Genomic DNA, 14914 nt, shown 5'->3' with positions numbered 1-14914 from the left:
TACTTAAATACATTCCATTCCATTCCATTCCTTTCCATTCTTTTATGATCATCTCATTCCATTCTATTCCATTCCCTTATAAACTTCCAAGCGGAGCCTTAGGAGCAACAAAGTAATTCAAGCCCTCTTGAGTTGTGCATGTCTGGCAGCACTATTAAGATGACAACAAAAAGACTAAAAAGGCCCATTTTTTATTTAGCTAACAAATGAAGTTAGGAGCAATTAAGGAATTTCAATCAAATGTGGCTGTTTTTAGAGTTTCAAAGAATTTGCTGGGCTTCAAACCTCTTTTCGTTGGGCTTCAAATTTCTTCTTGCCGTGTTAACATTTCAAAAGTTGTATTGTCAAACAAGCACCTCAACTGTCGTTTTTTATATAAAGCATAGATAACAAAAAGTATTTATTATCTCATATTATTATAATTTCAAATTATTTTTTATTTAAAATCTAATATACTTAAACACATCTTTATTATCTAACAATAAGATCTAATCATTCATAATTTTTACAAGAATTTGAGAGAACATTAATTCGAAGAACGAAAATTCCTTAAACAAGCAACTAGATTTATTATTAAATTCATCACTAAGTCTAGTTGGACATAAGAAACATGCTTGTTAAAACTTAAAAGGCTTCAAATTTGAAACAATCACCTTTACTCAAAAGAATAAGGGGAATAGATTCTTTTGTAAATAATGTACATAGAAATTGTAACATTTTCTTGAAACATAAATAAAAGATTTTTTTTTTTTTTTAATTCCAATCTATTCTTGGAATCAAAATTTTATTGCGTACAACCTTGCCTCTTATTGGCTTTCAAATTCATAGTGGAGTAATCTTTCATGATCCTTGAGACATTAACATAGTAATAAAGTAAACAAAAGAAAAAAAATAATAAAGTTTCGTGAATAACCATTACTTAACAAACCAAACGAAAATAAACAAAACACGTTCTAATCCATTGCTTTGCGTCTAAGAAGAGCAAAGAAATTAATGGATCCTCCAGAAATAAGCATGGGCATTCCTTCTTCAATTTTCTTACTTAATGAGTCAAAGAGCTCGTCTAAGATTGCATCTCCAAAATGTGTCTTGATTAGTCCATCCAATGCAGCTCGCAAGTGAGATGCGACTCTTTGGCTTTTAGGAATGGTACTAGTAATTATTTCTTGAATGGAAGGTAAGTCCTCCATTCTTCTATACTAAAATACCCATTTCGATCCACAGCAGCTTCTAGTTCCTGGGGAGACATGTAATACAATGGCACATTAAAGGAGTCCACTTTCTCTTCACTAACTATTCCCTGAAAGATACAAAAGTAAATTAATCAACTCTCAGTAAAAGACATGTATCATGCAACAACAACAATTTCAAAGCATAACCTAAGCTAAAAGGAAAAAGTGGATTTAATCTTTTTTTTCTTTTACAATTAAGATGATAATTAAGCTTGTCACAACGGTTTAAAGACATAAATACTTTTCCAGCTTTAACTTTTGAAAAATAATTTAGATGAAGATAAAAAGGCAGACCAAAATCAATATATTCACAAAGTATATTTAAAACTTGGGGCAACCGAATTTTTTTTTTTTTTTTGGCCAGTGTGGATCCTAGGCTCTTCCACCACCTAGCTATTTCTCAAGGTGTGTCTGTTGTACACATTAGGTAATTATAGGAAGGAATTTGATAGAAGTAACCTCAAAACACTAGCTAAGAGTTTTAAACCGAGGACTTCTTAAATTGCATGAAGCCTTGGGAGCCATAGATCAACCCCTTGGAATTATTTGGACAACTGATAGTGTCTTACCTTTTTAACCATGTCCATTAGGCAAGATCCTAGGAGGCCAAATGTTATATTTTGTGTAGTTTGAGAATGGTGGATTCCGTTGGGGCGTCCAGAAACGATAAGTGCAACCAAANTTGAATGGAAGGTAAGTCCTCCATTCTTTCTATACTAAAATACCCATTTCGATCCACAGCAGCTTCTAGTTCCTGGGGAGACATGTAATACAATGGCACATTAAAGGAGTCCACTTTCTCTTCACTAACTATTCCCTGAAAGATACAAAAGTAAATTAATCAACTCTCAGTAAAAGACATGTATCATGCAACAACAACAATTTCAAAGCATAACCTAAGCTAAAAGGAAAAAGTGGATTTAATCTTTTTTTTCTTTTACAATTAAGATGATAATTAAGCTTGTCACAACGGTTTAAAGACATAAATACTTTTCCAGCTTTAACTTTTGAAAAATAATTTAGATGAAGATAAAAAGGCAGACCAAAATCAATATATTCACAAAGTATATTTAAAACTTGGGGCAACCGAATTTTTTTTTTTTTTTTTGGCCAGTGTGGATCCTAGGCTCTTCCACCACCTAGCTATTTCTCAAGGTGTGTCTGTTGTACACATTAGGTAATTATAGGAAGGAATTTGATAGAAGTAACCTCAAAACACTAGCTAAGAGTTTTAAACCGAGGACTTCTTAAATTGCATGAAGCCTTGGGAGCCATAGATCAACCCCTTGGAATTATTTGGACAACTGATAGTGTCTTACCTTTTTAACCATGTCCATTAGGCAAGATCCTAGGAGGCCAAATGTTATATTTTGTGTAGTTTGAGAATGGTGGATTCCGTTGGGGCGTCCAGAAACGATAAGTGCAACCAAACCTCCACGCACAACCTCTTCAAGCCACCTCCACGCACAACCTCTTGAGCCCTAGCATGCAGAAAGTATTCCATGTCTTCAACGTATTGAGCTTCATAGGCCTTAATAACTTCATCTTTTGCACTTGTGTAGTGTATTCTCCCCTTATTCCAAGCAGGGGAACTTTTGTCAACTACAGGTTTTGGTACACTGGAAAGCCAGTGGTTGGTATAAGAAGAATGAACGAAGTGTAGAGATCCATTCGGAAATAAGCGACCATAGAATGAACCCGGTACGCCTGCAGCATAATATTTCCTGTCTAATGGGAGGGAGGAGAAAAGTGTGTTGAAATCATTCGAGGTGTGATCATTGAAGAGGACTTGAAATTCGGGGAGCTGAGAATCAAGCCCTTGACATTGATACTTAAACTGCACTGCCTCAATTATGTTTTGCACTGCAAAAAATGTATTAGGCCCAACAGAGCAACCTAAATCTGCAATTCGAAAAGTGTTTGAGGAAGCAAAGTTCTCGATATCAAGAATTTCTACAACTGCCTCAGTGATCAGCCTTTCTGCAGCGTTATTAACTCTTCCCTGAAAAGCAAAAGTGTTCATCATTATCATTCTAATAAACTTAGTTTTTGTCATCATTACATAATTAAGAAAAACTAATAACATATGATTCTAGACACAATTGTTTTTCCACACACCAACAAACACAAGATATTGCCCACAATAATCATGAGTACTTTTGCATGAGCTTATTTGTTACCTTCTTTATTGTATAAAATTAAATGTTGTACCCTTAAAAAAGTTGTACATTCCCTTTTAGATGAATATAAGCTCAACCAAACAGGTTATACAAAGACAAATATACTACCTGAGATTAAGCTATTATTATTAAAGCTTTTTTTCTCAAATGAACTTTAAATTCTTGGTATTCGTATATATAGAGAACGATACCTGGTAAGAAGAGTTGTTAGCGTAGCTGTGGACACCATCTCCACCTTTCATCGGATATGCTTCAATGGTTTGGCTTGTTTGCTCTGCTGCCATCTCTCTCTCTCCGTGACTGTTTGTAAAGGTGCAAAACAGGCCGTACTCTTTTTCTTAATGGTGAAGTGAATAATGTCTATGGACTTATGGTGCGCAATTGAATTACTAATTTTCGGTTTTGTCAACTTCAAGAAATTTCATATATTATTGAATAGAAGAATATGATGACAGTCATACAATGTTTCTCTTTTCCCCAGCTTTACATGTCACAAGGAAGCATGGACGGAGAAGGTGTATGGTTGTGACCGGGGGGAAGAGAAGGGAAGAGAAGAGAAGAGAGTGAAGGAAAAGAAATGAAAAAGAAACAGCATTCTTTTTACATGTTTGGAAAAAGTGAAGGAAGAGAAAAGAAAAGAAAATAATATATTTAATTTAGATATACATTTTTACCGGAATATATTTTAGTAAAAACATATATCTAAATTAAATGTATTATATCTAAAATTAAAAATGTTTGCTTTGGTGATAGACAAAATTGAAATTTTAGATGTCATTAGTGATTGGCCTTAAAAGTTGCAAGATTTTTACTCGGCTTTCTTCTTAATTTTGCCCAATTTAGGCTGATGAGAAAAGTAGGCTCAAATGAATGCTCATTTACTCATTCCTCCCCCCCTTTTTTTTCCTATAGTGCCAACTATTAGTCATTAGATTCTAAATATTTAGGAATAAATGTTTAGGTTCTAATTTTATGTATGCTGGCAAACATGTCTAGTGATGATGCCGAAAAAACCACCAATGAGCCACACGGTCCTCGCACACTCGAAACAGCACCTGCACAACACAAAAGCTTGAAGGCCTTAAGAGGAGTACCGGTATGGTACCGGCCAAATACCCTCCGAAGGACAAGTTAGAACTTCTCACAACTCTAAAGTGCTAGAGCGGGGTCAATTATGCGTACCTTCGCTTGTGAGGGTATTGGAGTGCTGATGGAGTTCGGCGTCAGTCGGCTGAACCATACCCTTGCGGGGCCCTTCAGCGTTGTAGGGAAGGCCCTACACATGATTTCGTCCGCTACCCCTTGAAGGTGCATCAAGGTCTTGAAGGTCTCTAGGTGATCCAGAGGGTCCTTTACTCCGTCGTAACTGTCTATATGCGGCATGCGAAATTTATGTGGTAAGGGGAAGGAATTGACAGCTGCAGTGAACGGCGAGTCGGTGCGATTTACCAGATCGTCAAGGTCGCTAGATACTCGTCCTTTGAGGGCATTCATCATGACCTCCATTTGTTCCTTTATTGCCTGTATCTCCATGGCAATGTGTGGTTGAGTTGCATCCGTGAGGGATGGCATGCTCAGATTTTGACGCTCCGGTCTACTAGGAGCAATACTGCCTTCCAGCCTTTCTCGTTCTCTTCTATCGGCACTGATGCCTTCTTGGTCCTGCTCTTGAGTGCCGTGACCTGCATTTTTCTGGCATAACTGTTCCTCCAGATCGTTGTTTTGCTTAGTGAGGCGTTCCACGGTTGCAATGAGAGTCTGCACCTGTCTCTCGAGTGCAATTGGGCGTGGTTTGTCTCCTTGAACGTTGTTAGTGGTCGTCATCGAGCGAGTAAGTACCATGCGACTCTTTGTCCAGGAAGCGATAATATGGCTTACAAGTTGTAAAAATCTTTCCTACAGACGGCGCCAACTGATGATGCCGAAAAAACCACCAGTGAGCCACACGGTTCTCGCACACTCGAAACAGCACCTGCACAACACAAAAGCTTGAAGGCCTTAAGAGGAGTACCGGTATGGTACCGGCCAAATACCCTCCGAAGGTCAAGTTAGAACTTCTCACAACTCTAAAGTGCTAGAGCGGGGTCAATTATGCGTACCTTCGCTTGTGAGGGTATTGGAGTTTTTATAGTAGTAGAGGGTGGACCTCTCTTCCTTGGAGTAGAAGTCTTTTCCTTATAGGAATCCTTATGAGCGTAGATTACGGAATCCTTTCCTTATAGGACTCTAATATTGAACGTGGAAAGCAAGTCATCTTTTTATCATTCATGCGTGGTGATCAAGTCAAGAATACATTGGAGCCGTCAGCTTTAGAGCCGTCAGCTTTGCCTACTCCCTCATTAGGGTCATCAGCTTCGCCTACTGCCTCGTCAGGTTCGTCAGCTTTGCCTACGACCTCGTTAGGGTCGTCAGCTTTAGGGTCGTCAGCTTTGCCTACGACCTCGTTAGGGTCGTCAGCTTTAGGGTCGTCAGCTTTGCCTACGACCTCGTTAGGGTCGTCAGCTTTAGGGTCGTCAGCTTTGCCTACGACCTCGTTAGGGTCGTCAGCTTTAGGGTCGTCAGCTTTGCCTACGACCTCGTTAGGGTCGTCAGCTTTAGGGTCGTCAGCTTTGCCTACGACCTCGTTAGGGTCGTCAGCTTTAGGGTCGTCAGCTTTGCCTACGACCTCGTTAGGGTCGTCAGCTTTAGGGTCGTCAGCTTTGCCTACGACCTCGTTAGGGTCGTCAGCTTTAGGGTCGTCAGCTTTGCCTACGACCTCGTTAGGGTCGTCAGCTTTAGGGTCGTCAGCTTTGCCTACGACCTCGTTAGGGTCGTCAGCTTTAGGGTCGTCAGCTTTGCCTACGACCTCGTTAGGGTCGTCAGCTTTAAGGTCGTCAGCTTTGCCTACGACCTCGTTAGGGTCGTCAGCTTTAAGGTCGTCAGCTTTGCCTACGACCTCGTTAGGGTCGTCAGCTTTAGGGTCGTCAGCTTTATTATCTTCAGCTTACTGCCTTCAGCTTGCCCTTCAGCTTACTACCTTCAGCTTACTATCTTCAGCTTACTACCTTCAACCCTTCAGCTTACTACCTTCAGCTTACTACCTTCAGCTTACTATCTTCAGCTTACTACCTTCAGCTTACTACCTTCAGCTTACCCTTCAGCTTACTACCTTCAGCTTACTATCTTCAGCTTGCATAATAGAGCTGACGGGTCTTTGGAGATCAACTTTTATTTTTTCAATTAAAAATTCCCCTTATCAGTTGCCCCCCACTCCATAACCTCGTCAGCTTTAGTTGCCGGGTTATGGAGTTAACATCGTCAGAAAGGTCACTTATGTGTGACGCCTCGAGCAGCCTTTATTAAATGCTTGAGCATGTGGCGCGAATTGATCGGTTCTGTTTTCGGATGAGCCTCTACAGTCAACACCCGTGGGCGACACTATTTTTGAGGAAGGTGACGATCTTACCAAGTTCGTGGCAGACCTAAAAGATGATAGCGTCGTCCTTTCCCAGCCTGTTATGGATTTGTTCACGAATCCATCCATTTGTGGATAATGGCATTAGCTTGCTTTTACTTGATGGACTCGTCCACTTGTGGGACAAGTCATACATTCAACCACTTTGTGGATAAGTTCATTCATTTTTGAGGGGTCGTCCGCTTTGTGGACTTAGGCTCATCTACTTCGTAGACTTGGTAATATGCCTGTCCACTTTGTGAACTTAGGCTGATTTGCTTTGTAGACTTTGGTCAAGTTTGTGGATTTATATTAAACTCGTCTACTTTGTAGACTTGGCAATAGGCCCGTCCACTTTGTGGACTTACGCTCGTCTACTTTGTAGACTTGGTAATAAATTTGTCCACTTTGTGGACTTAGCAATAGACTCAATGATAAACTCGTCCACTTTGTGGACTTAATAATTTTTCATTCTCTCAGTTTGAGGTCGTCCACTTTGGACTCATCAATGTCGTCCACCTTGTGGATTTAATAGGGTCGTCCACTTTGTGGACTTATTGAGGTGACTAAGTGTTGGTACCTCATCACCATTTTGGTCGTCCACTTGTAGTCGACTTAGTATGGTGATCATCTACCCATAGACGACTTCGGTCATACGTCTACCCGTAGGTGACTTAACGTAATGACTATTCACCCGTAGGCAACTTTGACCACGTGTCTACCCGTAGGTTGCTTAGCGTAGCGACCGTCTACCCATAGGTGACTTAGCGTAGTGACCGTCTACCCGTAGGTGACTTAGCGTAGTGACTGTCCACCCGTAGGCGACTTTGGCCATGCGTCTACCCGTAGGTGACTTAGCATAGTAACCGTCTACCCGTAGGTGACTTAGCGTAGTGACCGTCCACCCGTAGGCGACTTTTTGGCCATGCGTCTACCCGTAGGTGACTTAACATAGTGACCGTCCACCCGTAGGCGACTTTGGCCATGTCTAAATAAACTCCTCTTATTATAATAAACCATGCATTCATAGAAAAAGTAGTTCTTAAAACGAAAACCTGCCCTTTGGGCTTTGTAGCAAAAACTAAAGTAAATAGAAAAACTAAGTATAACTAAAATTCACTAAGGTAAACTAGAAATAAAGGGGTGCCGCTCTTCATGCCATCCTTTTTACTGGTAGTACTTCCGTAGGTGCTTGGTGTTCCATGGGTGGTGTAGCTTCTGTCCGTCCAGCATCTCCAGTTCTCGCCATCTTCCGCCCTCTGTCCTGTCGCGTATCCTCCTGTCTTTCTCTCTTCTCTCGAGTCAGAAGCGCGTCTTCAGCATTCATGTACTTGGTGGCCCTGTAGAGTACTTCCGACATGGTCTTGGGGTCATTTTTGTATAGTGAGAACAAAAACTTACCCTTTCGCAACCCATTTGTGAAGGCTGCTACAAGTATTTTGTCGTCGGCTTCGTCGATCGATAGCGCTTCCTTATTGAAGCGTGTTATGTAGGATCTCAGCGTCTCGTCCTCTCGTTGCTTGATACTCATCAAGCATGCCGTGGACTTCTTATACCTGTGTCCCCCAATAAAGTGTGTAGTGAACTGAGCGCTTAGCTCCTTGAAAGTGCTGATGGAGTTCGGCGTCAGTCGGCTGAACCATACCCTTGCGGGGCCCTTCAGCGTTGTAGGGAAGGCCCTACACATGATTTCGTCCGCTACCCCTTGAAGGTGCATCAAGGTCTTGAAGGTCTCTAGGTGATCCAGAGGGTCCTTCACTCCGTCGTAACTGTCTATATGCGGCATGCGAAATTTATGTGGTAGGGGGAAGGAATTGACAGCTGCAGTGAACGGCGAGTCGGTGCGATTTACCAGATCGTCAAGGTCGCTAGATACCCGTCCTTTGAGGGCATTCATCATGACCTCCATTTGTTCCTTTATTGCCTGTATCTCCATGGCAATGTGTGGTTGAGTTGCATCCGTGAGGGATGGCATGCTCAGATTTTGACGCTCCGGTCTACTAGGAGCATTACTGCCTTCCAGCCTTTCTCGTTCTCTTCTATCGGCACTGGTGCCTTCTTGGTCCTGCTCTTGAGTGCCGTGACCTGCATTTTTCTGGCATAACTGTTCCTCCAGATCGTTGTTTTGCTTAGTGAGGCGTTCCACGGTTGCAATGAGAGTCTGCACCTGTCTCTCGAGTGCAATTGGGCGTGGTTCGTCTCCTTGAACGTTGTTAGTGGTCGCCATCGAGCGAGTAAGTACCATGCAACTCTTTGTCCGGGAAGCGATAATATGGCTTACAAGTTGTAAAAATCTTTCCCACAGACGGCGCCAATTGATGATGCCGAAAAAACCACCAGTGAGCCACACGGTCCTCGCACACTCGAAACAGCACCTGCACAACACAAAAGCTGAAGGCCTTAAGAGGAGTACCGGTATGGTACCGGCCAAATACCCTCCGAAGGTCAAGTTAGAACTTCTCACAACTCTAAAGTGCTAGAGCGGGGTCAATTATGCGTACCTTGGCTTGTGAGGGTATTGGGGTTTTTATAGTAGTAGAGGGTGGACCTCTCTTCCTTGGAGTAGAAGTCTTTTCCTTATAGGAATCCTTATGAGCGTAGATTACGGAATCCTTTCCTTATAGGACTCTAATATTGAACGTGGAAAGCAAGTCATCTTTTTATCATTCATGCGTGGTGATCAAGTCAAGAATACATTGGAGCCGTCAGCTTTAGAGCCGTCAGCTTTGCCTACTCCCTCATTAGGGTCATCAGCTTCGCCTACTGCCTCGTCAGGGTCGTCAGCTTTGCCTACGACCTCGTTAAGGTCGTCAGCTTTAGGGTCGTCAGCTTTGCCTACGACCTCGTTAGGGTCGTCAGCTTTGCCTACGACCTCGTTAGGGTCGTCAGCTTTAAGGTCGTCAGCTTTGCCTACGACCTCGTTAGGGTCGTCAGCTTTAAGGTCGTCAGCTTTAAGGTCGTCTGCTTTGCCTACGACCTCGTTAGGGTCGTCAGCTTTAAGGTCATCAGCTTTGCCTACGACCTCGTTAGGGTCGTCAGCTTTAGGGTCGTCAGCTTTGCCTACGACCTTGATAGGGTCGTCAGCTTTAAGGTCGTCAGCTTTGCCTACGACCTCGTTAGGGTCGTCAGCTTTAAGGTCGTCAGCTTTGCCTACGACCTCGTTAGGGTCGTCAGCTTTAGGGTCGTCAGCTTTATTATCTTCAGCTTACTGCCTTCAGCTTGCCCTTCAGCTTACTACCTTCAGCTTACTACCTTCAACCCTTCAGCTTACTACCTTCAGCTTACTACCTTCAGCTTACTACCTCCAGCTTGCTATCTTCAGCTTACTACCTTCAGCTTACTACCTTCAGCTTACCCTTCAGCTTACTACCTTCAGCTTACTATCTTCAGCTTGCATAGAGCTGACGGGTCTTTGGAGATCAACTTTTATTTTTTCAATTAAAAATTCCCCTTATCATCTAGTTTAAGATTTTTAATTCTTAGAATAGTATTAGACATTGCTCAAGTTGGTTCAAGTCAAGATTCATGAACAATCAAGCTGCAGAATGAAGAATTCAGAAACTGCCTTGCTCGACCAATCGAGACATAGGCTTGATCAATTGAAAGTCGATTTCTATAGAATTTAAACCAGGCCCGACCATGAAACGTTTAGGATTTAAGTCCAACACTATTAGGTATAAAAGGAAAACCCTAAATCACATTTTAGAAGTTCTAGGATGTTTTGTAAGTTACTCCTGTGAGATTTGTGAGGTTTTGTAACTTTCTAAGTCAACAAGCATCTACCAAAAAGAATATCCATATACAAGAACTGGTGGAGATAAGTTGTTGCATACAAGATCAACAAATACTGATGATCTAAAGCTTTAAGCGAGATCTTAGAGTCACAAACTTGGGTATTTGTGTTCAACAAATTTAGATAGAAGAGTCTGTGGATTCGGAGCTGCGTGTTGTCACGTGAATAAGTACTACAAGAAATAGCTTTTGATTTAGGGAAAAATCTATTGTAAAACTTCCATTCCATATAGTAAATTTGTTGCCTTGGGTATAGTTTAGGTTAAATCCTCCCCAGGTTTTTTACCTTGAAACTAGATGGTATCATTGGTTTTCCTAGGTCATCATATCACTTGTTTTCTTTACTTTTTTTTTAACACTTAGTGATATGATTTTTTGTGTTCAACCTAGATATGAATAATAAATCTAAGCATCAACTTGGTTAATTAATTAGGTTAAACAATCTGAGTATACAAGGGTCTAAATAAACCAACAAGTGGTATAGAGCAGGTGTGATCTTGATTAGGTAGTTTTACCTAGAGTTGATCCTTGACCCCTACTATCATGGAATGTGGTCACTCTATAGTTATTCCTCCCCACTTTGATAGGACTAACTATGCCTATTAGAAGGTGAGGATGAAAACCTTCCTGAAATCTCTGGATGAGAGGGTTTGGATGTCTGTGGAAACTAGTTGGGAAAGACTTGCCACTCTTATGGCTTAATGGTCTGATGCTTAAAAAGAAGCAGCTCGCTTTAATAGTAAGGCTATAATGTGATATTCAATGTTGTTTCAGTAGAAGAATTCAAAAGGATTTCTAATGTAGAGTTGGCACATACTGCTTGGAATATCCTACAAACTATTTATGAAGGTACAAAAGCTGTAAAAATTAATAAATTGCAACAGTTGACTTCTAGGTTTGAGAGCATTTGAATGGCATATGATGAGACATTTGATGAGTTCTATGTCAAACTGAATGACTAGAAAACTCTATTTTTAATCTGGGTGAAGTTTATGAGAAACCTAAGATAGTTAGGAAAATCTTAAGATCCTTAACTAAAGACTTTAGACCTGAAGTCACTGTCATAATTGAGAGTAAGGATGTGGACACTATTCCTATAGATAAACTTGTAGGATCCCTTCAATCTTATGAGTCTAACCTACCCAAGACGAACAAGTCCAACTTGAGAATCCTAAAAAAAAAAAAATGCAAAGTAAATTGCAAATAGTTTAGGCCTTGAATTTCTTTAACTCTCAAATTTTATTATTGAGAGAGAGAGAGAGAGAGAGAGAGAGATTTTAATCCTAAAAATTCAAAGAATAACTGCAAAAAATAACAGAATAAGCTTCCTTCTAAGCAAATTAAAATTTATAACAACAAAAAAACCCAGACAGTAACTCAAGAATCCTCAAGTGTCTAACTAATCTACTAATCTCAACCACTAACAGATCATATATGAAATAATTTCGAACAAAATTTAGCTATAAAATTGGTTGTAGCCTAAGTGTACGTTTGGCTTCAAATTAAAAAACCAACTTATTTTACTATTCAGCTTATTTTTGTTGCTATTCATAGGTCCCACTGCACTTTTTTATACTATTCATGGGTCTCACTATACTATTTTAGCTAACTTTTAGCTAACTTTTATCTTTATCTATAATACTTTTAGCAAAAAAATTTCAATTTTAACAAAATAAATGGATCCCAAACAGACCCTGGGACTACAACCTTACTCAATATCTTTTTGTTAAAGTTGAATTTTGACAAATCCACCATTGGATTACATTTTCTTTTTATATCTTCTATGCAAAATTTTTAGAAAATTAAAAATCAGTAGTAATGTCATCAATAAATTATTTAAATTACAAGTTTTTGTAGTTTAAAATTATACATAAAATATAAGCTTATAAATCATCTAGTAAATAATATCAAATTGACACAAAATTTGACATGTGTATTAAAGGGGAAAAGAATGTACAATTTAATAGTTAGATTTTCAAAATATGTAGTAATATTTATTTTATTGAGTAATATTTATTTTATTGAGTAAGGTTGTAATCTTAGGCTACAACTAATTTTGTATCTAAACTTTGTCCAATAATTTAAGTATTCAGAAACTATGAATTTTGCCTCATTTTTGTGGTGAGGTTTCCCACTAACCAAATAGAGGGTATGTTGAAAAGCTTAAAAATTGAATACTATGATTTGGAAAATTACCTGGATTACTAATGTCTTCTGCATCAACTGAGGAATTGGTTTTCTAGGTATGGGTCAAATTGGATCCATTCCCCCCCCCCCCCCCCCCCCCCCGCTTTTTTTTCCTATAGTGCCAACTATTAGTCATTAGATTCTAAATATTTAGGAATAAATGTTTAGGTTCTAATTTTATGTATGCTGGCAAACATGTCTAGTTTAAGATTTTTAATTCTTAGAATAGTATTAGACATTGCTCAAGTTGGTTCAAGTCAAGATTCACGAACAATCAAGCTGCAGAATGAAGAATTCAGAAACTGCCTTGCTCGACCAATCGAGACATAGGCTTGATCAATTGAAAGTCGATTTCTATAGAATTTAAACCAGGCCCGACCATGAAACGTTTAGGATTTAAGTCCAACACTATTAGGTATAAAAGGAAAACCCTAAATCACATTTTAGAAGTTCTAGGATGTTTTGTAAGTTACTCCTGTGAGATTTGTGAGGTTTTGTAACTTTCTAAGTCAACAAGCATCTACCAAAAAGAATATCCATATACAAGAACTAGTGGAGATAAGTTGTTGCATACAAGATCAACAAATACTGATGATCTAAAGCTTTAAGCGAGATCTTAGAGTCACAAACGTGGGTATTTGTGTTCAACAAGTTTAGATAGAAGAGTCTGTGGATTCGGAGCTGCGTGTGGTCACGTGAGTAAGTATTACAAGAAATAGTTTTAGATTTAGGGAAAAATCTATTGTAAAACTTCCATTCCATATAGTAAATTTGTTGCCTTGGGTATAGTTTAGGTTAAATCCTCCCCAGGTTTTTTACCTTGAAACTAGATGGTATCATTGGTTTTCCTAGGTCATCATATCACTTGTTTTCTTTACTTTTTTTTTAACACTTAGTGATATGATTTTTTTGTGTTCAACCTAGATATGAATAATAAATCTAAGCATCAACTTGGTTAATTAATTAGGTTAAACAATCTGAGTATACAAGGGTCTAAATAAACCAACAAGTGGTATAGAGCAGGTGTGATCTTGATTAGGTAGTTTTACCTAGAGTTGATCCTTGACCCCTGCTATCATGGAATGTGGTCACTCTATAGTTATTCCTCCCCACTTTGATAGGACTAACTATGCCTATTAGAAGGTGAGGATGAAAACCTTCCTGAAATCTCTGGATGAGAGGGTTTGGATGTCTGTGGAAACTAGTTGGGAAAGACTTGCCACTCTTATGGCTTAATGGTTTGATGCTTAAAAAGAAGCAGCTCGCTTTAATAGTAAGGCTATAATGTGATATTCAATGTTGTTTCAGTAGAAGAATTCAAAAGGATTTCTAATGTAGAGTTGGCACATACTGCTTGGAATATCCTACAAACTATTTATGAAGGTACAAAAGCTGTAAAAATTAATAAATTGCAACAGTTGACTTCTAGGTTTGAGAGCATTTGAATGGCATATGATGAGACATTTGATGAGTTCTATGTCAAATTGAATGACTAGAAAACTCTGTTTTTAATCTGGGTGAAGTTTATGAGAAACCTAAGATAGTTAGGAAAATCTTAAGATCCTTAACTGAAGACTTTAGACCTGAAGTCACTGTCATAATTGAGAGTAAGGATGTGGACACTATTCCTATAGATGAACTTGTAGGATCCCTTCAATCTTATGAGTCTAACCTACCCAAGACGAACAAGTCCAACTTGAGAATCCTAAAAAAAAAAAAAAAAAAATGCAGAGTAAATTGCAAATAGTTTAGGCCTTGAATTTCTTTAACTCTCAAATTTTATTATTGAGAGAGAGAGAGAGAGAGAGAGAGAGAGAGAGAGAGAGAGAGAGATTTTAATCCTAAAAATTCAAAGAATAACTGCAAAAAATAACAGAATAAGCTTCCTTCTAAGCAAATTAAAATTTATAACAACAAAAAAACCCAGACAGTAACTCAAGAATCCTCAAGTGTCTAACTAATCTACTAATCTCAACCACTAACAGATCATATATGAAATAATTTCGAACAAAGTTTAGCTATAAAATTGGTTGTAGCCTAAGTGTACGTTTGGCTTCAAATTAAAAAACCAACTTATTTTACTATTCAGC

The 14914-nt window shown here is 39.2% G+C and overlaps 1 protein-coding gene across 1 annotated transcript; it reads right to left on the bottom strand.

Moving 5' to 3' along the window:
* Window positions 1-804: 804 nt before the first annotated feature.
* On the bottom strand, window positions 805-4009 carry LOC112015317 (loganic acid O-methyltransferase). Its single transcript, XM_065771742.1, is given in 5 exon segments — window positions 805-1137; window positions 1910-2049; window positions 2552-2668; window positions 2671-3234; window positions 3604-4009. Coding segments are annotated over 5 exon segments (1098 nt in total). The 5' UTR covers window positions 3697-4009; the 3' UTR covers window positions 805-953.
* Between the last annotated feature and the right edge of the window lie 10905 nt (window positions 4010-14914).

The sequence above is a fragment of the Quercus suber genome, unplaced genomic scaffold (genome assembly GCF_002906115.3).
Source record: "Quercus suber isolate HL8 unplaced genomic scaffold, Cork oak 2.0 scaffold_48, whole genome shotgun sequence".
In the NCBI taxonomy this organism is placed as follows: domain Eukaryota; kingdom Viridiplantae; phylum Streptophyta; class Magnoliopsida; order Fagales; family Fagaceae; genus Quercus; species Quercus suber.
The sequence above is the reverse complement of the archived record's forward strand: the minus strand, read 5'-3'. Positions and strand labels throughout refer to the sequence as shown.